The sequence below is a fragment of the Pituophis catenifer genome, unplaced genomic scaffold (assembly GCF_029215685.1).
Source record: "Pituophis catenifer annectens isolate HBS135680 unplaced genomic scaffold, rPitCat1.0.hap2 SCAF_2, whole genome shotgun sequence".
NCBI classification, from domain to species: Eukaryota; Metazoa; Chordata; class Lepidosauria; order Squamata; family Colubridae; genus Pituophis; species Pituophis catenifer.
The window spans coordinates 271649295-271671638 of NW_027256882.1; the positions used below are offsets into that span (position 1 = coordinate 271649295).

The 22344-nt window shown below is 40.0% G+C and overlaps 1 protein-coding gene across 1 annotated transcript in view; it reads right to left on the minus strand.

Moving 5' to 3' along the window:
- PARP8 (poly(ADP-ribose) polymerase family member 8) overlaps window positions 1-22344 on the minus strand; it is a 189171-nt gene that overhangs the window by 19575 nt on the left and 147252 nt on the right. Inside the window, exons 13-15 of the mRNA XM_070935900.1 lie at window positions 22245-22298; window positions 22047-22142; window positions 4776-4868 (exon numbers count right to left, since the gene is read on the minus strand). Coding sequence (XP_070792001.1) covers window positions 4776-4868; window positions 22047-22142; window positions 22245-22298 — 243 coding nt within the window. The remainder of the gene's footprint in view (window positions 1-4775; window positions 4869-22046; window positions 22143-22244; window positions 22299-22344) is intronic.

Sequence of the window (22344 nt, forward strand, 5' to 3'; positions counted from 1 at the left end):
AGCCAGTCTCTCATACATGGAGGTATGGTGGGAAACGGGCCAATGTTGCATGTTCTCTATAGTAGCTCCTGTCTACTACAGTAGCCAGCGTGTGTGAAAAAAAAAGTTGCATTTTTTTAAAAATGAGTTATTTATATTTGGAATCACTGAAGGATTAATATGCCAAATAAAAACAACTTGTACCCGTCTTTTTCTGAATGTAATAACTCACTGAATTTGGTATTTATTTTCCATTGGTATTCCCACTGTTGCATATCAATTGACCTCTTTAAATTCTGCATCAATTTAATCATACAGTCTTTGATTTGATCATATTTCAAAACAAGTTAAAATAAGTCACAACAGATGCTTGGAATTTTGTGCTATATGTTTTGCAAATTTGTCCAAATTCCTGAGCATTCCATCTTGTTTTTGTGATTTTTTTTTTAAAAAAAACTATACTACTTATTTGAAGATACTGAAACCAATGAATTTCTGAAACTGTCTTGAAAAATTTCAGCTTAGTTTTAATCTTGCTCTCTATATAAATTATTGTCTCTTCACTGACCAAATTCTATAGCATTTAAGCAAGGGACCATAAATTGGACATAATCATTTACTTCCATCACATACTTTTGGTGTATTACTTATGATGAAGTCATGTCTTACATATTAAACACGTTTGTTTATATCCCACCGAAATTATTTTGCATGCCTGCAAATCCTGCTCCTTCAACAAAGGTAAACCAGCCCTTTGGCAATCCAATCCAATCCACTCCAGTCCAATAAAATCCAATCCAATCTGTTTTCCAAATTAAAGTGGCTTAATAACATAATTTGAAATGTATAGCTAATTCACTTGTACTTTCATATCTTGCAAAACCTTGAATTTAATCCTTGGTCTTCGGTTTCATCAAATAAAAAGTTAGCAGTCCTTGTCCATTCATTTAATATCTTTTTTCCCCAATTCTTACTGGAATCATATGAAAGTTGACCTTTGTAAAAATATTCATTTTTATTGATTACATTCTTCCTAATTTCAGAGAGAATTCTCTCTCTGGCTGCTTTGAGAAAAATATAGGACCTTCAGCTTTGTAAAGGCTGAGAAATGAAAGGCTCACATCATCATGTAAATTTAGATTTGATTTGATATGCACCATTATACATTCAATAAATATTCTGATGTGAAGAGGAGAATTCTAGCTTTCCCAGATGCACTGATGGAATGATTCCCAGACAGCAGTGACACTAGCTGTTTCTATGATGCAGGCGCTAATAAAATTAATTAACCAAGCATCTTCAGTTGGGTACTTTCCAGATAGCCTGGGCAAAAATGGGTAATCTGTGACCTAAGGGCTTTTTATTTTCTCCTTTGCTTTACAACGTTTGTCCCCCAAAGTGCTTTAAATCAGTGATTTTCTCCCTTTTGTTTTTAGCAGGATTTGGTAGAGAAGAGTGTTAAAGGGTAAAATGGAGGGTTTTAGTCCCACAGAAAAATAGGAAACTCTAAAATCAATCAGGCAAACTTTCGGTTTTAAAAATAAAAAGGATGCGGATTTCCTAATATTATTTTCTTTGTACTTTGCTTTTTGTCATATATTGCTTAGTGAGAAATCTGAAGCTCATAAAAATGTGAGTACATCTGCAATCTTGAGAGGGTGTAAATAATATGGTCTACAGTTAATTTTGTGATATGCTTTTTTGGTGATTCATTTCTTTATTAAATTTATTTGCTACCCATCTTTTGGTTCAGGTAACTTTGCTTTTTCCTACATAACAATGTGTGCGTCATAAAATGGAATAAGTGATTCCCCCCCCCCATGCAGTTCAAAAGCATGTAAAAAATGCAAGTAGAAAAATAGAGACCACCTTTGATGGGAAGGTAACAGTGTTCTGTGCGCCTTTGGCATTTAGTCATGCCGGCTACATGACCACGGAGACGTCTTCGGACAGCTCTTTGGCTTTGAAACGGAGATGAGCACTGCCCCCTAGAGTTGGAAATGACTAGCACATACGTGCGAGGGGAACTTTTACCGTTACCTTTAATTTCTTTAGTGTAAGTTAACTGAGCAGTCCTAAATATAGTGTGCATTCAAAATGGGGGCCAGAATTTAACAAAAATACTACAAATCATTTCTAGTTCTGGACAAAGCACTTCCAGAAAAAAGCATGAGCCAGAAACACATGAATTTCCCCCATGATGATTGGACATAAGGAGCCTGACAGAACTGGATTAGCACTGAAAAACAGTGCTGCAGAAATCCATGTCTTTGTTTCTGTTATCCAAACTCCTGATCTTCAAAAGTATTAGCTGCTCTCCTGATTTCTAACCCCTTATTAGTAGCCTGCCTTTGTTTTACCTGATTAACAATTTTCTGGTGTTTTGTTTTTCATTTGATTTCATTTCATGAAACAAACTAGTGCCTGACCTTCAGCTACACAATCTGTCAACTGCCTATGAGCAACACCCTAATGCACTGTTTGATAATGGACTGAAAAAAAAACATTCCACTGAAAATGCATCTGATTTACTTTACAAATGTTCAGACTGTATCATGTTTCTGATATTCACTGTCTTTAAAAAAGAACAATGTTAAAATATTCCCATTAACGTTATTAATAGTTCTTCTTGTCAGAGTCTACAATCAAATCCTGAAGAAACAATTTTGAATATCTCAGAATGCAAATGAAAGTTATTTATTTCTGAAACAATTAAGAAAATCAGCAACAATCTACAAACAAAGATTACATTTAAAAATTATTTCACTTCATTGTGATGTTTACTGTAGCACAGAAACACCTTAAAAGGACCATTCAACAACTATTCAAACACTTGAAGTAGTAAACATATTTTTACTTAATGGAGTGCTATGAAATGAATTATCTAGTTTGCAGCCCTTCCTTCTTTCTGATAACACTTCTTTGATTTAAAATGATTCATTCAGGGAGAACATTTAAAAAAAAAAGGATTTGATTAATGCAACCCTCTGATTCCTCCTGCAGCCCCAGATGGGCTCTGACTCATACCAAGGTTAGTTCTGAAATCTTTATATTCAGTCCTCTGGAGGGAAATAAAAAAGAGGATTCCTTCAAAAAGGGCAGTGAGAAAAAAAACCATCAGGGAGCAAAATATATTTAGGCTGCCTCCCCTTCCCTTCTCTCCTTTTCTCACACTTGGCATGAATGGACAATCTTAATGCCAGTGAGCAAGTGTGGTTCGGCGAATTTCAGTATTGGATTAATTGTTCCTCCTACCCACAAGACAAGGATACACAAGTATCTGTCTAGCCGTAATATCATTGCTAGAAGGCATCAGCGTGGAACTTGCAGCCCTTGCTAGGGTCTAATTCCCATTGGTGGGAATTGTGGTAAGCAGCTCTAGAAAGAAACTGACTTCTCGTTCCTGCCATCAGCATAGGTTGAGGTTGTCCTAAAACGTGATGACGAACCTGTGGCATGCAGAGCCCTCTCTGTGGGCACGCCAGCTGTCGCCCCAGCCCAGCTCTACCGCGCATGTGCGTGTGCCTCCCACCAGCTAGCTGATCTTCAGGTCTCTGCCATGCATGCGCGGGGTACATGTGAGGGATGCGCTCATGCATGCGCAGGGGGAGGGGGCATGTGCGGGGGTGCAGGTTGGTGCAGGCTTTCCAGGCCCAAAACGGGGCACGGGGGGTGGGGGTGCATCACCCCATTTTGGGCTTGGAAAGCCTCCTGTACAAACCTGGAAGCCAAAACAGGGCGCAGGATGCGGGGTGCATGCATGGGGGACACGTGTCCATGCGTGGGGCACATGAGCAGGGTCGGGTGCATGTGTGGGGGACGCTTGCATTGCATTTTGGGGGTTTGGGCACTCGGCACCAAAAAGGTTAACCATCTCTATCCTAAAGCTTACTCATCTGGAGGCTGCCTATCTACATACTTTTGATTTCTTGACAAAATTTGGCTTTGGAGAATAAAGATATGGAAGAACTAACAGAGGGAGAAATGAAGATGTTTCTGTGTGGGGTTGTACAGGGAAGCTTGGATGGAATAGTTTTAGAATAAAGTTCTGACATATTGAGAGTGTGCAGTACTTTGATCTCCAGAAAATGCTTTGCCGAACAAAAAGGAATACCAATGGAAAGCTTGATTATAACACCTTACAGTAAGTAGCTGGGTCATTTTCCAGACTCATTCAGCAGCTCAGGAAAAGGCACAGCTGCTTCCAGGCAGTGCAGGTAAGTGCTGTGTTTATTGCTACATGCCTTTTGTACCACCTTTTGGAGACTGAATTGCTGCACAGTACTAATTTATACACATAGGTAGTGTTTGACTTACAACCAATCAAAGTTACACCAGACCTCAGCCTCCTGCAAAAGGTAATTACAAACCAGTTCTGAAGTTCTGATAGCCAGGCCCTCCCCACAATGCACTCAGCAACTGCTCAGCATTTACGGCCATTTGCAGCATCCCATGGTCACACCACTGTGATTTATACCATTTTTGCAAGAAAACTGGCATTTACTTCTGCTCTTCAGCAAAATGCCCCATTGCAGACAATGGGTTCGCTTAACAACTATGGTGTTTGCTTAACAACATTCAGAAAATAGGTCATAAAGTAGGGTCTAGTTACTTGATGACCTGCTTTTATGACCATCACAACTTACGACCTGTAAACATGTATCTAATACGGATTATCTAATACTGACAAAAAAGAGTTCCGTAATAAAAACTTGAAAAGTTGCTTTACCCTAACTTTCATCTGCTATATCATAAAAGTTTGGTATTTTTGAAAAAGTAAATTATTTGAATTTTACCTGAGCCCCTGTTGCAATTTCATCTGCGGCTTCATTCATTACGCCTAGAGTTTGGAAAGCAAATACACACAGTTCCCGTTCACAGACAGTTGGCTAAAAGCAAAGGGGAGAAAATGGTTATTCTTATATTTAACAATCTTCACCAACCTAACATTCTACACATGTTAAAGAGTACAGTTCCTAGACCATCTATGTAACTTGTCCAAAGTTTAGTTGGGATGCTGGGAGATTTAATTCCAACAAAGGGACTGATATCTTGTACATGTGTAGAACTGCTGTGTGTGTGTGTGTGTGTGTGTGTGTGTGTGTATGTGTGTACTATTTTCATGTGAAAAATATTCAAGGTCTTTTTACCTATGAATTTTCATTCAGTTTAATGCAAGAAAATTAGTTTTCATCATATATTTCAAAGGGGAATAAACATTTGGTGTTATTCTTGTATTTTTGCATTTATTGGCAGATTAGGTAGCTAAGAGCTGTTTCTGAATGTCCCGTCTCCTATTGGATAATCACCATTGCAGAAATCTGCACGGTCCCTATTCTCTATTTCAATCCAATCCCAAGAGAAGAAATCATGAGGGGACTTTGAGGCTTTTGGAAATGGGAAATATGCAGAATCAAGGAAGCCCAAATGTTGGAAAAATGTGTAATTATTTCCCCAGCAATCCAGGAAAAGTATCCTTACCCCTACACCAGCGACAAGGTGAATTCAGAAACACTTTTAAGGGAGTTTTTGAGAATAAGATATAAAATTCAAAGCTTATTATGCAAATAGACTTGCAAAAATGTTTCAAAATGGTAAGGTAGATCTCAGCAGAGTATTAATACATCAACTAAAATCTCTGTCTTTGGGCTCCTCCCTCTTTATTTCCTTCATGTGAGTAGGGGATAAAGGACTGTATCAGATGGCCTTACCCGTGCCTTTCTTGTGCCCTCCTTGCTGTCTTCTAAAACTCAGAAGATGGAAATCTGAGGCAAGCGGTTTATTATTTCAGTTTGTCCTTCTGCTAACATTTAAATTAATGTCTAGGAACCTTAAATAGATAGTGCAGGCCCTCTGTTTTAGACATTTGCCATCCTAACTATGGGATCAAGGTTGTAGGAGAAAGTTAGAGAACACAGTTTCCTTCTCCCCTTAATTATGTGTGTGACTAAACACACAATTCTATTTTCTCTGACCCATTAATAAAGACTAATGACAAAAGACATGGAAGGATAATCTTATAAATAAATGAAGTTGCTGCTCCTCACATTATTTATTTCCAAGCTCATGCTTGGAAGTGAAGACCGTTGGGAATACTATAAGACTCCAATAGGCACAAATACTTTTCTGAGCAATATTCTTGGCATCAGGAACATTGGGAAATGCAGAACCTGAACCGGTTCCTATTGTCAGTAAAGACCACCACAAGCTGAAGTTTAGAATAAATGTAGACTTTATCTACAACTTTCATTGTTGTTGCTGCTGCATAAAACTAGTCCAAAAGACATGATCACAGCAAGAAAGACTGCTAGCAACCAATAAAATAAAGTCTAAGTAGGACACAATTCTACATTTTGCATACGGAAGTACAGTTCCAACTTTTGAGTTGGAAGACATTCCTTGTGACACTGGAAGAACATTCCCCATTATCTCTAACCAACATTTTTCAAATCAAAATGAATTTCAGCGAAGCCCATGTGATTTTCAGAAATATGCCATTTTAAGAATCTTTTGCAGATACACACACACACACACACACATTTCGTTCTTGCACTTTGCTTTATCTGCAAAGTAAAACAGGGACACAGATAATCCTGCTGAGCTCAGGATGGGCTGCTGCTGCTGATCTCATTTCTCTGCCATTTTTTTTAAAAAAAGAACTATATTTTATCTTATATAGAGAACTGAATAGTCTATCATCATGATGTTTTCTATGTTTTCATGTTACAAAGATAACCAGTGAATCAATCTTACTTTGGTCTTTGGGTTATTTTTTTTTCTAAAGAAATGAAAGCTAAACAATGATTTGTGCTTAGCACCATAGGAAATACAAAAAATATAGAAGGAATTTGCTTTTTTTCTTTAAAAAAAAATGCTTCACAGCGCATGCACTTGCATCAACAACTTTTCCACCCATTTTGTTGAGACCATTATCCTTTTCCTCTTCTTCTACTTGCAGTCCCAGTGATTAAATGATGATTACAAGTCTTGAAATATTTTTGCAGTGATGGTTTTAGAAGATCCATTATCTTTCAAGTCCAATACGGCATTGCTCATTTGATATATCTCATCTGCTATGTTACATTGAATTAGGCAGCAGATGAAGCTTAACACCATCTAATTCACTGTACCATGGCACTCTAGACCAAATGAAATAATGTATAATAACTTCACTGGCTCTCTTGTGGGCACATTTTAGGAAAGTTTGACTGATGCACTTCAGTGGTTCAGTCTTGAAGTTGTCAACTAGAGAGCTGTCCACTTAATAGAGAAATGAATCCAGTATGTTTTACAAGCATGGAAGACAAAACAGGCCACGAGATTCACAATATTTTAGGGAAAGGTTACAGTGAGATGTAGAACATGGTATTTGCAAACCGAATAAGCCTATTCCCAATTCTAGGTCCAACTTTGTACAACATACTGAAGAACAGCTATAGACAGCTGCCTTGCTAGATAGGCAGAACTGGTTTTCATAGGACAGTGATAGCTAACCTTTTTGCCATTGCGTGCCAGGAGTGGGGGGAGGGTGGTCGTGAGCACGCATGCCCACACCCATAATTCTATGTGACCCACGCATGCGACCCCCGCCCCCCCCGCTCCTGGCATGCGATGGCCCGGTAGGCCCGTTTTTCTCTCTCCCCAGGCTCCAAAGCCTTTCTAGGGGTTTGGGGGGAGGGCAAAAACGGACTTCCTCACCACCCCCTGAGGCCTTCCGGAGGCAGGAAACGACTTGTTTCCCTATTTCCGGTGGGCCCAGAAGGCCTGAAAATCAGCTGGCTGGCGCGTATATGCGTGCCAGAGCTGAGCTCACGTGCCCACCGATATAGCTACGCGTGCCACCTGTGGCACATGTGCCATAGGTTCGCCATCACGGTCTTAGGACATTATACCATCTGCAATTAGCCCTTGGGACATACTTAACCTATGGAGACTTTCCATTCAGACAGATACTGTGTGTACACAAGCTACTATTCCAAACTATTTTTTTTAAATTTCCAATCACCAAATTCTCCTAAATGGACTGCCTCACAGTTGGACAAACTAATACAAGTTTGATTTACCTAAGAAAGATACTGAAGGGAGACTCTCTACCACCTACACTCTCAGCACCTTCCTTGCCTTTTTTAACATGCTCCAATCAAGCCACCAAACAGCCTTTGGGTGTTTGCCCAGGTGTATTCAGTTGGGATACTGAAGTTTTTACCCATCTGAACATATCCTTGTAAATTTTGTATGTGCGTGAACGAGTATCTGAGTTTCTGTCAAAGACTGTATCCATATTTGCTTATATGTGACCATGTGTCTGTCTATGTCTCTGTGTACAGGCAGTCCTCAACTTACAACAGTTTGACTATTCAAAATTACAACGTCACTGAAAAAAATGACATGACCATTTTTCACACTTATGACTGTTGCAGCATCCCATGTGATCAAAATTCAGACACTTGGCAAACGACTCATATTTACGATCTTTGCAGTGTTTTGGGATCATGTGATCACCTTTTATGACCTTCTGACAAGGAAAGTCAATGGGGAAGCCAGATTCATTTAACAACCGGGCTATTAACTTAACAATTGCAGTGAGTCACTTAATAATTGAGGCAAGAAAAGTCCTAAAATGGGGCAAAACTCACTTAGCAAATGTCTCACTTAACAACATAAATTTTGGGCTCAGTTGTGGTTGTAAGTCAAGGACTACCTAAACAGTATGCATGGGTGAGAGGCAATGTTATCGCTGGTGGTATCTTCAACAGGCTGGCCAGGATCTGTTCTTTTTCTGTCACATCAACCCGCTTTACAATTCCTGATGCCTGCCTGCCTGCCTGCCTTTCAGCCAATGTTTGCTCCTGGTAACTGCCTGATCTAGTCCTTGCAGTTTTCGTGGCAGTTTCCTTCTTCCTAAGGTTGAGAGAAAGTGATTGGCCCAAAGTCACACAGAAGGTCTCATACCTTAGGCAGGACTGAAACTCACAGTCTCCTGGTTTTTAGTCATGTGCCTTAAACCAGATGGTTCTCTGGTTTATTTCTGTCTGATGTGAAAGAAGTCCCAATTTAGGCCATTTGATTGTTCCTCATACTTCAGCTCCCTGAGTTCTTTAGAATTTTACTTCAAGAGTATCTTCTACATATTTTTTTGTAAAATATATGAACTTGAATACTAAGGAAGACAGGCAGGCAGGCAACTATAGCTGATAGCCTCTTTCTATTAGTTGACTGCCATATGGCAAGTCAAGATCCCATCACAGTCTACCAAAACAACCGTATTTGTTTGTTTATTTATTAAATTTATTTGCCACCCATCTCACCACAGGCTCATGTGACAGGCAGGGCAGGAAGCAGGTTTCTTTTCCACTATGCTGTTCTTTCCTCAGTACAAAGTTTTACCTGCCTCACAGTCCTTATTTTTGGTGACCAAGAAAATGGTTAAAATACAGGGCTACAATTTCACACACTGAAACAGGGAAGGTTTATTTTTAGTGATGGCTGATATAATTGCTCTCAAAGGTGAGCATCCTGGAGGCTGCACTGTGGAATCCAACTACAGTTGGGGGCTGTAAATAGATTGCCATAATATCATCAAGAATTACAGATTTGCCACCCTTTTGGGGAGGCGAATTAAGGGAGGGTGTTTAAGGATAAAAATGGGTGACTTAACAACTCCAAATATTCAGTATGGAAAAGGAAAGCAGTGGCAATCAGAATATTCAGCCTCCTTTATTTGTGGGGCTGTAAAAGCAACAAAATAGGTCACTGTTGGGAGGAGCACATGGATTTTATGGTCTGCATCTCTCACATACTGCATTCTTAACACATTTGTTGTAAAGATGTGAAAAATATGAATCAGTGTAGAAAACCTTACTCAAAGCATCCCAATTCTCCTTAGTGACATTTAAGGATAAAATATGAATGTTTGAAGAGACATTTGACATGTGTTCAACTGAGTTTGCTTAGAAGTCTTTCCGCAAATTGGGAATCCTAATAATAAAAGTTCCTGATTGTAAGGAATTAGTCTAAGTATGTTCAGGTGAACAAACCTGAAATCTTATTTCAGGCATTTATGCCAGTGAATGAGCAAAAGTTGAAGAGAAAGTGGCAGAGATGGGCAACACAGACACATATATTAGGGTATTTGCATAGTAAACATTACATACACTATGCCACAAGATATGGCCATAACTAAATATGGCAATAGTTCATATAAAAAGATCTGCTCCAGCAATTTACCTCTTTGGAGCAAGCAGCAGAGCCCTGCACAAAACAGCTGAGAGCAAATCAGCTGAGAGTCGGGAGACGGATCCAATCAACTTGTGCTAATTAGGCTCTGCTGAAGCTGAAAGGAGCTGTTTTTTCTTGCTGTTTGCTTGCAAGGAGGTAACTGCTGGGAGGCAGAGGCCAAAGGGTGGGAGCCAGTGGGTGGGTGGGGCTACATTCGGTGTATAAGACACATCTAAATTTTCACCCCCTTTTAGGGGGGAAAAAGGTGCGTCTTATACTCCGAAAAATACGGTAATTCATTTTGCCTACTCCGCTACCAAACTAGAATGTCTCTTCAGTGTTATTTTTTTTCTTTTCAGTTTTTCTTAGCTGGATAGAAATGTTTATGAAAGGATTCTGTTAACGCAACAATATTCCGGCTACTTTTATTGTGTCTTTTCCTGGGACAGGATATTAGAGAGGAATTTGATTTTCTTGGTTGACACTTTATAGATCAACCATACTCAGAGACAATGGAAGTTACAATTCAATGTATCTTATTTAGGAGATAATTTCTCTCTCAGTCTGAAAACTGCATAACTAAAGCACTGTGGTTTAGGATTATATTTTGTATTTTTCAGAGTAAAAAACGTACCTTTCCCCCCCCCTAAAAGGGGGTGAAAATTTAGGTGCATCTTATATACCGAATGTAGCCCCATCCATCCACTGGCCCCCACCCTTTGGCCTCTGCCTGGCAGCAGTTACCTCCTTGCAAGCAAACAGCAAGAAAAAACAGCTCGTTTCAGCTTCAGCACAGCCTAATTAGCACAAGTTGATTGGATTGGCCTCCCGATTCTCAGCTGATTTGCTTTCAGCTGTTTTGCGCAGGGCTCTGCTGCTTGCTGCAAAGAGGTAAATTGCTGGAGCAGATCTTTTTTCCCTTGTGCTAATCAAGCTATGCTGAAAACGAAAATGAAAGTAAAGCAGGCTGTTTGCTGTTTGCTGCAACCAGGCAAAATTGCTCAGAGGCAGAGGGAGATTTCTTTTTCTTCTTTTTCCTCACCAAAAAAGGTAGATGTGTCTTATACTGCGAACAATACAGTATGTATGTTTTTAAAGGCAGGCAAGAAATATAACTGATTTATGATAATCTAAAATTCAACTTTTGAAACTTCCTCCTTCTAGGAGACTCAGACAAGGTTAAACAGATCCCAGAGAGAAGCTGTGCATCTGAGTTCCCTTTAAATAAAAGCAGAATGCCAAATAAAACAAAATGAAAATTATACCCTATGTCAGTCTGCCCAAATTGCCGTGATACAGAAAAGTAAGGCACAAAAACCGCATACGAGGCCTTACAAGAAAACTGCAGTGCCAACCTATACCATCATTATGGCAAAAACGCCATAAAACAACCTGAGCGGATAAGAGCCGCTGGCAACGAATTCAGAGGAAACACTGAAATTTGCCTTCTCTTTGGCCTTCAAAGAACCCTTAGGAATGGGAATAGTTTAAGCCAAACAAACAAACAAACAGCCCAGATGGCAAATTTGGGAAGTAGGAAACAGAAGCAAAAGAGAGTTCACTCAGCTCTTAAAGGCTTTGCATTGGTATTCTCTTCCTATGTATTACATTTCATCCCACAAAAGACTGTGCAAAGGACCAGGGAAGCCGCGTGCTTTTGCATTACACGGTTTAAAAAAGCAAGTCACGGATCATGAGAAAAGGGAGCCACGGGAGCAAATCAGAGTAAGATTGGTTCCCCTGCATCTGTTATTTAGTAAAGATCCCTCTCATTGTCCCTGCCCATCAGTCCTATTTATCCTCCAGAGCAGGGGTCTCCAACCTTGGCAACTTCAAGACTTGTGGACTTCAACTCCCAGAATTCCTCAGCCAGCTTTGCTGGTCGTGATACGTCACGTGACAACAACATGAGCCGCGAGTTTGACATCCCTGCTCTAGAATGTACTCCCTGACTCCTGGGTGACTACATTCCACAACTGTCATCTAAACAGGTTGTGTGAACCAATATAGTGTTGACTCAGGCAACAGTATGATTTATTATGTGAACATAAGTGTGTTTGCTTTATGTATGGAGAATATCCCTCTTAAAGAAAAGGAATGCAACTCCCTTCCCTAAGTTTTTTTCTGGCTGGATTCTGACTTCAACATTTTTTTTTGTTTTGTCTTCATTTCTGCCCATGAAGGAAAAGCCTGTCCCTAGCTATGGAAGGGCAGATGCATGGCAGAGATTTTGAAAGAGAAATGGGAAGGGAAACTGCTTTTTGACTTCTTCCATTTTTTCTTCATTCCAAAGATTAAGAAATGGAATACAGGGACTCGGGCAAATCTTGTCACTATCCCACACCATATTGTCCCCAACAATCTGTCACCTCATGATGGTGACAGGGGGACAGCTCCAGATATTCTATTTATTTTATATAATCTTTTAATCTAGTAGATTTAAAATCTGAGGATATAGTAGAGTTTTGTACACAATTTCAAATGCTAATGGAAATGGTAAAAATTTAAAGGAGTAAGAAATAAGCTGAAAAGATCCAAAAGCGAGTCTGAGATGCAACAGAGGGAAAATCCAAATAAGATAAGGTTGTGATGACTTCTAGGCAACCAAGGGTAAAGGATTTATTCCACTTTTAAGCATGCTACAGGGTGTATCAAATTTTTCACCTTTCAATTTCCAAACATTAGGGGTGCTCAAAAGTTGTGACATCCCTGGAGATGGTAAATATATGTTGGTTACTTTAATATAATTTAGATGTCCTTGGTAAGTAACTACATAAATATAACTTGAGATGTCATATTGGCACATCTGGGAAAATCCGAATCTGAAAGCTTCCAGGTTTTCCCCACCCAAAAGAAAGTCCAAGTCCCTGCCCAACACCCACATGTTCATTACATTGTCCAATCAAAGCACCATGCCAACTGGAGATGCCTCCCAGTCACAATCCTCCAGGTGCAGGGCAAGATGACCTTGGCTCTCTGAGAAAGGAATGCTATTATGACTACACATCACCCATGCACCATACAATCCCCCCTTCCAGTTTCCCACAACAGTAAATGTGGCAGGCCTGAAGTCTGAATGCAAAAGATGGCTTCCAGGCCTGACAGTTTCATTGCTACATGAAAGTCTTTCCTGCCTTCTTCATCTCTCCCTGTAACCTTGGTTAATAATTCTTATCTATCATTAGACTGGGATGATTGCCCTTTCTATGAAGATGAGGATCTAATAGGCAGGATGGTGCCATTTATATTAGGAGTAATTTAAATGGAGATTCAGATTTGGTTGCTAAGAACTTAACAGATCAAGTCGTTGCTATATTTGAACAGTTTCTGAGTGCCAATAAAAAAAAAGAGATGAATTAAAGTCTTAGAATTAAAGTGGAAAACTATATTTCCCAATTGGTTATGGAAGTAAATAGCAATTCATATGTTTCTAAACCTACCTCTAACCCATGTTTTGTACAGTGTACAGACTGTACAAAAATTCTCAGAAAAAAATGAGGAAAACCTGATTTTGTAGAGACAGAGGATCCTAATTCAGGTTGCTTGGTGGTTTTTCAAATGAGGGTAGATGGCAGAATAAAAATAAACAAGCAATGAAAGAGAAAACTCCCTTTCACAGCTTCTTTGTTCTGTAAGTATACTCTAATGAGCTTAAAGAAATCTCCTGGCTTCCGAGCAGGCATAGATCTAAAAGGATAATGCTAACTTTCAGGCGGTTTATTTTTCCCTCAAGTTTTCAAACTTAGGAACTTTTTAAGGAGGCTTTACATTCTGCCAATATGTGTAATTTAACAACAGCTGTATCCAGCCCTTGCTAATTTCTGGGAGCAGAGCCAAGCCACGCGAAGGACGGTACAAGCTCTAGAGCTTCTAAACGTAACTATCCACTATCTGTAAAACGAAGAACTCCTTCAACTTCAAGGTCAGAATAGGAAGAACACAGGGAAAGAAATATCTTAGATGCAATTAAAGGGAAGATACAGGTTTCAGATGAGTTTTTGGAAGCTGAGGAAGATTTAACTCGGTTGTTTGACACTTTCTCCCCAAGGAATGACAATTGATCTTAAAGCAAGCTTGAAACAGATAAATCTATCTTGCAGTCAGTCACTGCTGCAATGGAGTTTCTTAACATCTTACTTCTCCGTTGTTCCTCCATGGAAATGTTGCTAAACCCAATCTCTGAGACCACAAAACTCCCCATAAATAAATAAAAAGTGGTCTAGTCCAAAACTAAAAAAATAAAAATAAAAATAAAAATTCTATTCTATTCTATTCTATTCTATTCTATTCTATTCTATTCTATTCTATTCTATTCTATTCTATTCTATTCTATTCTATTCTAACTATACAAAAAAAATTACAAATTAAAAAATGTCAAGGTAGTGCAAATGTCACATAACTATTTGGAGAATAAGTCTGTAGTTGATGATTTATTACAGCTGGCTTCCTAGGATCAGTCTGAACAACCATAGAAACAATTTTCATCAGCTGTCCCCAGCTTAGACCCTAACCCTGGCTCTACTCCACAAGGAGCTACTCTACCCATTCATTATCGCAAGTTAACTCTACCTATGGAGCCTTGAATTAGCTCTCTCTTATCAGCTCTCTGTTATCAACTTCATCCTATCTGCCCTCAAGCCCAGCAATTAGAAAACGAGAGGGAGAGACTGAGTTTATTGCCACTGGCAGTAGCTGCTGGGCTTACAGATATGAAGTTTCCAACACCAGGTCAGAATTTGCTGAACACTGATTTTTTAGAATAAAGAAGAGCAACAGTCACTATTTAGAGAAAGGAAAGTTGAATTTTGAATTTGTAATTTGAATTAATAGCTGTCTATCAGTGGTGGGTTCCAACCGGTGTTATCACCGGTTCTCTTCGCTCACGCGCTTTGCGCGTGATCGCCGTGAACTTGCAAGTGCATTAGATTTCTGCCCAGCTGAGGTGCAGCAATCCACTCTGCCTATCAGCTGGGCTAGAAAACAACAAATAAAAGTAGTTATAATGCGGGGATGAGCTGGAGGGCCAGCTCACAGTCATAGAGAACTGGTTCACTGACGTCACATCATCACCACTACCAGCTCACCCAAACCAGGCCAAACCAGGAGCAACCCACCACTGCTGTCTATACTGGAAGCATTAACAATGAACTTCCAATTCCAGAAACAACAAACTGTCTAAATCTTCATCTTCTACTTTATTTCAGGCAGACCCTATACAAACTGGACTTGGAAAGTAGCTGGCTGGAAAGAGTCTACAGAAAATGATTTGGGGAATTTGAGAAAATAGCTTTACAAAAAGCCTGGCCAGCAGGAGAGGATGACTTAGTACAACTTTCAGTACTGGTGTATCATTAACCCAAAGTTAAAGAATAAAGGGTGAGCCTCTGGGGCTTAAGGAAGAACTGCAATGGCAAACTGAGAAGTTATATCATGGGAATAATCTATCTCATATTGGCAGTCCCTGATTTATGACTGTTAGTTTAATGATGGTTTGAAGTTATAACAGAAAAAGTGATTTATGACCTGTATTTGCACTTATAACTGTTGCACCATTCCCATGGTTATATGATTGCAATTCAGGCACCTGGAAATTGGCTCACATTTACAACCAATTGCTGCATCTTTTGATCACGATCTGTGACCCTTTTTACTGATTTTTATTCACAAATTTCCAAAATATGGCAAAAAAGTGCACACTGGGGAAGCTGGATTTGCTTAATGACATGACTCACTTAATGACCAGGGTGGTTCTCTTAACCAGGGGTGTCAAACTGGATTTCTTCGAGGGCTCACCATTGTAAGTTCTCCTCCGTGGGCGGTTGGGGGAGGGGGAGACGAAGCACTTTGCCGACCAAATGGGATGCGGGGGGGGGGGGGGCTGCACAGTCTCACCACGCCCCGTTTTGGCTGGCAAAGTGCTGCAGGATGCCATTCAGGTCAAAAATGGGCTGCACCCCATTTTGGCTGCCAGAGGCACCACGGGCCAGTCCTTTGCTATTTCCAGGCCGGTCTCGCGGGCCAGATTTAAGCATCCTGAGGGCCGGATCTGGCCTGCGGGCCTTCAATTTGACACCCCTGCTCTTAACAATCATCATAAAAATCTTAATAAAATCAGGTTGGACGTGATGTTTAACCACAATGACTTACAATGGAAATTCCAGTCCCACTGTGGTCATATATCATGGACTACTTATATACTGGCCATGACAGCCAGATATAAAGATTTTGAACTTGCAGTGGTAAATGCTTATATTTCATCAAATGCATCCTTTTATTTTAATCCTGACTATTAAATATATTTAGAAATAATAATATTGGAAGAAATAATTACTTTGCGTACCCAATTCAAAGCTGAGTTGGGTACACAACTGAGATGAACCTAGGTGGCACAGTGGTTAAAGTGCAGTACTGCAGCTACTTCAGCTGACTGCTAGTTCAGCAGGTCAGCGGATCAAATCTCACCGGCTCAAGGTTGACTCAGCCTTCCATCCTTCCGAGGTGGGTAAAATGAGGACCCAGATTGTTGGGGGCAATATGCTATTTAGTATACTGTCTTTGGTGTAAGCCGCCCAGAGTCCTCGGAGAGTGGGCAGCATAGAAATATGACTAATAAACTCATAATGATTTCACTTGGTAAGTTTAATGCTAAACTAAACCAATCCCTATATGTTCCCACCAGTTTTTCATTGCTGGCACTTGATAATCTTTACAGATGTTCCAGTGAATCATTTGGGCAGCTGTATGCATCGTATCATTTATAGCCAGTTTGTGCAATCTGCTTGCAAAAGCTGAGTTTTATTATTATGGTTCGTTGCATGATCGGTCAGATTTTTAGACTGGATTTGACATTTTTATCTATCTCTCGAGTCCTTCCCAAGGACCTGGAATAGACAGGTGTTCATTGTTATCATGTGTTAAAGATATACTAGCTTCAGTAGCAGTATTCAAAAATTATTCAATTCTTTCCGATATTTTTCCAATGCTCTTTTTTTGGTCTTCAACTGTCTGGTGTACTTGCAACATTCCACACTGACCTGTATTCCTTGGTAAGTACTCTGTCAATATTGCTGCATTGACGAAGAGCATGATTCGTTGTCATTATTTTTCTGGTCTTCCTACCCACAGCTTTTAGTTCTGCTTGAGACTAGTCCACTACTCTAGCTGTGTATCTAATGCTTGGAATTGCACAGGTATTAATTGCCTTGATAATATAACCTCCACTGAATTTGGAATAGAATAGAATAACAGAGTTGGAAGGGACCTTGAAGGTCTTCTAGTCCGGGGGGTGGGGGTCAATTGTGGCTCTTTTACAACCTGTGGACTTCAGCTCCCAGAATTCCTGAGACAGCCAAGCTGTCTCAGGAATTCTGGGAGTTGAAATCTACAGGTTGTAAAAGAGCCACAATTGCCCACCCCTGTTCTAGTCCAACCCCCTGCTTAGGCAGGAAACCCTACATCACTTCAGACAAATGGTTATCCAACATCTTTTTAAAAACTTCCAGTGTTGGAGCGTTCACAACTTCTGGAGACAAGTTGCTCCACTGATTAATTGTTCTCATTGTCAGGAAGTTTCTCCTTAGTTCTAAGTTGCTTCTCTCCTTGATTATAGTTTCCACCCATTGCTTCTTGTCCTGCCTTGGGTGCTTTGGAGAATAGCTTGACTCCCTCTTCTTAACATCTTGGACTTTAACATCTTCTTTACTCTCATGATACATTCACTTCTAACTTTCTCCTTGACTTCAGTGTGCTTGATGCTGTCAGCTTGAAGGATGACTAGGGATCTTTTTCATCCAAACTCTTGGTATTATTTCCACAGGGCATTTTATTTTCCTTCAGTTTTCACTACTGTATTTTTTCCCCTGTTGATAAGGGTGGCACATTTGTCCAGTCCAAATTCCATTGCATTTACAGATAGCATTGAGCAGCAATTCTATTTTCCAAATAGCTTCAGAACATCCATATAAAGGAAGTGGGATTGCCTGGCAGATGTTTTTGATAGTCGTGGCCTGACTTGTTCAGTATTTTTGATAAAGGAAATAGTGCAATAATAAACACTATTGGTGATAATGAACATCCCTGAAAGATTCCTTTCTTGATATTAACCCAGGGGTGAAATCCAGCAGGTTCTGACAGGTTCTGGAGAACCAGTAGCAGAAATTTTGGGTAGTTTGGAGAACTGGCAAATACAACCTCTGGCTGGCCCCAGAGTGGGTTGGGAATGGAGATTTTGCAATAGCCTTCCCCTGGAGTGGGGAAGGAATGGGGATTTTGCAGTATCCTTCCCCTGGAGTAGGATGGGAATGGAGATTTTTCAGTATCCTTCTCCTGCCACGCCCACCAAGTCACACCATGACCACCAAGCCAGGGCCACAGAACCGGTAGTAAAAAAAATTGGATTTCACCACTGTATTAACCTCATCCAGTCTGTTCCCATTCATCAGCAACAGTGTCTTCCATTGTGCCATTGATCTTTGCACAAAACTTCTGATGTTTCTTCTGACTCCTGTTATTTCTAGATACTTGATTATCCAATCATTTGTCTATTATATTATTTTTTTCAATCATCATCATTAAAAATAAGTTACATTAGTCACACAGTCAGCCAGATGCCAAAACTTGCCAAGCTTTTTTTGGAGGGTGGAGGATACAACAATTCAGCAAGTGGGAGTTAAGGGTGTGTATTCATTGAATCCAAAAGGACACTGGAAAATAATGGGATTTCTTTGTATTTAGTATAGATCTATTACAATTAGTCAAGTATTTACAATTAAGGTTTAATCTTCAAATTCTCTTATGTGTGTAGGGTCATTTTATGAGGGGTCCTTGGTGCTTTCTGAGGTTGGTTGTTTTCTTGAAGACATTTCATTACCTAAACTAGGTAACATTATCAGTGCACCCTAGTTTGGGTAATGAAAGTTTACAAGAAAACAATCAAGCTCAAAGAACACCAAGGACCTTTCATTTCAGCCCTGAGCTACAGATATTCTCCTTTATTTCACTTTATGCAGAATAGAGAGGGGAATCTTCCAAACCCATACTTCTATGAAATTATGTAAAGCACTAAGTTCAGTTTCCTGGTCAATGCTGGAATCCAAATTACACCATGCATTATAGAAAATCATCCTATTATTTTGGCTAATTTGAAGGGTAATGAGGGAGTGGAATAAATCCCCCCCAAAAATACCCTTTTAAAGGTCAAAGCATAGGCCATTAGGTTTGTCCAAATCCAAATCTATTGTAAGGGATGGAAATCCACCATCAATCCAATAGTCCTTGTTTGTTGGTTGGTTTGTTGGTTTGTTTGCTTCCTTCCTTAGGTCTAGCTGTGAACTCTTCAATTCCTAATCTCCTTTATTGTTATTCTGGGATTCCTTTGAAGCTGTTTATCTAAAGAGAAGGCAACAACTAGCTCAGGCTCTCTGTGATGTGCTAAGAAGCTGAAATGAAGCTCTGGCCTCCTGAAGTTTCACTCAAAAAGCTGTTCCCAATGGACAGAAAGGAAATAACTATAGCTCAGAAAGGTATGCTTGAACAGAGATGGAAAATGGCAGGAGAAGGTTGACAACACAACTGCCGTAAGTCTAGATGGCTTTTCTTTGGAATATAAGAGAAGTGAGAGATTTGTGGCAGGATATTTATGAAGATCTTAAAATGGCTTATGACTTCACCAAATCTTTCTTTTCCTCTGAAAAGAGGAAAGCATTCTCTGATCCCCTCCCCATTTAAGCGAAGGAAGAAAATTGCAGAAGACATTTTCAAGAAAGCATTAGTGTTGAAATGTTATAATATTAATATTATAGTATTAATAAAAGATTCTGAAACAGCCATCCATTAATGCTAGGCCTGTCAAATTGGCGGCCCGTGGGCCAGATATGGTCTACACGGGCAGTAGTGAAATGTAAATTTTGTTACTACCGGTTCCGTGGGCGTGGCTTGGTGGGGGGGGGATATGACTGAGTGGGCGTGGCCAACTTTTTTTTTTTAACTTTTAAAACCATTTTTCCACAACCTCTTCGGCTGAAGAGATTGTTTAAAAAATGCTTTTAAAGCCTCTGACGATCCCAGCTGACTTGCCTGATCGGCAGAGACTTTGTTTTTATTTTTAAAAGCATTTTTTCTATAACCTCTTTGACCGAAGAGGTTGTAGAAAAAATACTTTTAAAAATTAAAAAAAGGCCTCTGATGATTGCACGGCTCAGCTGGGCAATGGGGGGGGGGGGAGGGAGAGAGGGATTTTTGCTACCGGTTCTCCGAACTACCCACATCTGTCGCTACCAGATCGGGCAATCCGGTCCAAACTGGAAGCATTTCACCCCTGTGCGCGGGCCACGCCCACCCAGCTCCGCAAAGGCAAAAAACATCCCGATATGTCACAATATGGCATGATATGTCCTGATCGGGCCCGCGATGCAATCGGGTTTGATACCCCTGCATAATGCATTCACTGACTTTATGTGAGAATTCTGACATAATGTAGCTATCCCTGTCCATCATTATTTTTCCTTCTCTGAAAAACCATCACTTAATTTTTTTTCAAAGACTTGAACCAAAAGGCTGGACTTCTTACCCTCTCCAGTTCTTTCAGTGCCCATAGAAATGCCTCATTCCTCTTCTCCATAACATGTACTAAAGATACAATTTGAGGAGCGGGGACTTTGCAGCATTTTTCAAGGCTGATTAAGAATCCGTCCAATGGTTATCTATCTATGTTTTCAGAAAGACGGGCCATACTAAGATTCAGTGAATAAGTCATCTTGATGGATGGACCAAAACAGATGTCAAACTAGAATTATGCTTCTACCAGTCCATCACACAAAACAGCCACCTAAGATGCACAGCCTCTCCTATCAGTACCACTTTGAGAAGATCCTGGGAATGACAGCTTGTAAGGGGCCCTCAATCCTTCAATCCAAGTATTAATGAAATAGGACCCTGCTTAATTCTCCACCCCCCGCCACACACTCATCTGCAAAGTTGCTAAACTATCTATTTACACACTATTTTAACTTGCTATAAGTTATTACTACAGCAGAATGAACAAACTAGCTAAGAGTTGGCAGTGATCACTATTTGCACAACGCAAAAGTTCCAGGCTTATTCCGTGGGATCTGAAATCCACAATAAAAAGACTACAGCTGACACATAGGGCCATGTGTGCCTGCTTACTTCACTGTCCTATGTTCCTATACCTACTGTGTTTTCTCGAAAATAAGACCCTGTATATTTTTTTGAGTCCTGAAATAATTGCTTGGCCTTATTGCCATGCATTCAAAAGCCCAATTGGGCTTATTATCAGGGGATGTCTTATTTTGGGGGAAACAGGGTAATACTAAATGATACAAAAAAAAATCTGATCTTATGATGAGCCGGGGTGGCACAGTGGTTAGAGTGCAGTACTGCAGGTTACTTCTGCTGATCACCGGCTGCCAGCAGTTTGGCAGATCGAATCTCACCAGGCTCAAGGTTGACTCAGCCTTCCATCTTTCCGAGTTTGGTAAAATGAGGACCCAGATTGTTGGGGGCAATATGCTGATTCTGTAAATCGCTTAGAGAGGTGCTGTAAAGAACTGTGAAGCGGTATATAAATCTAAGTGCTATTGCTATTGTTATCTGTTCCAACCATAATTTTCTTTCATTTTTAAATATGCCTTATCTCCTTTGCTCAAATAAGAATCACAGAATCCAAATGAAGAACATGACAAGCTTGCTAAATCAAACTTTAAATCACCGTGGCAGACGAGGTGAATTATAATTCCACTCTTATCCTCCCCTGCAAAGTTTCTTAAAGGAGCACATGCAAGTATATCACACCGTATTACATCGCTTAGTGTGAAGTTTATTGAACTTACCCTGAGCATGGGTCCGTTCTGGAATACGTGCGGTTCATCACAAACTACACAATATTCATTTAGTACAGGTATCCGCTGCTCAGCAAACTCAATTGTCTGAGAACAATAGAAAAGAGAATAATACAATCTGCTTAAAATAATTAATAAGCAGCTCAGCCGTCTCCAGGTTCGTAAAACTCATCAGGCATTCTGACCTACCTGCACAAGAAAGCCGTGGTCTCTTATTGGAACAGATTTTGCACCGTAATTTGGCTGTTTAAAAACAAAAGAAAAAAAACTCAAAGTCAGGAATGCTGTA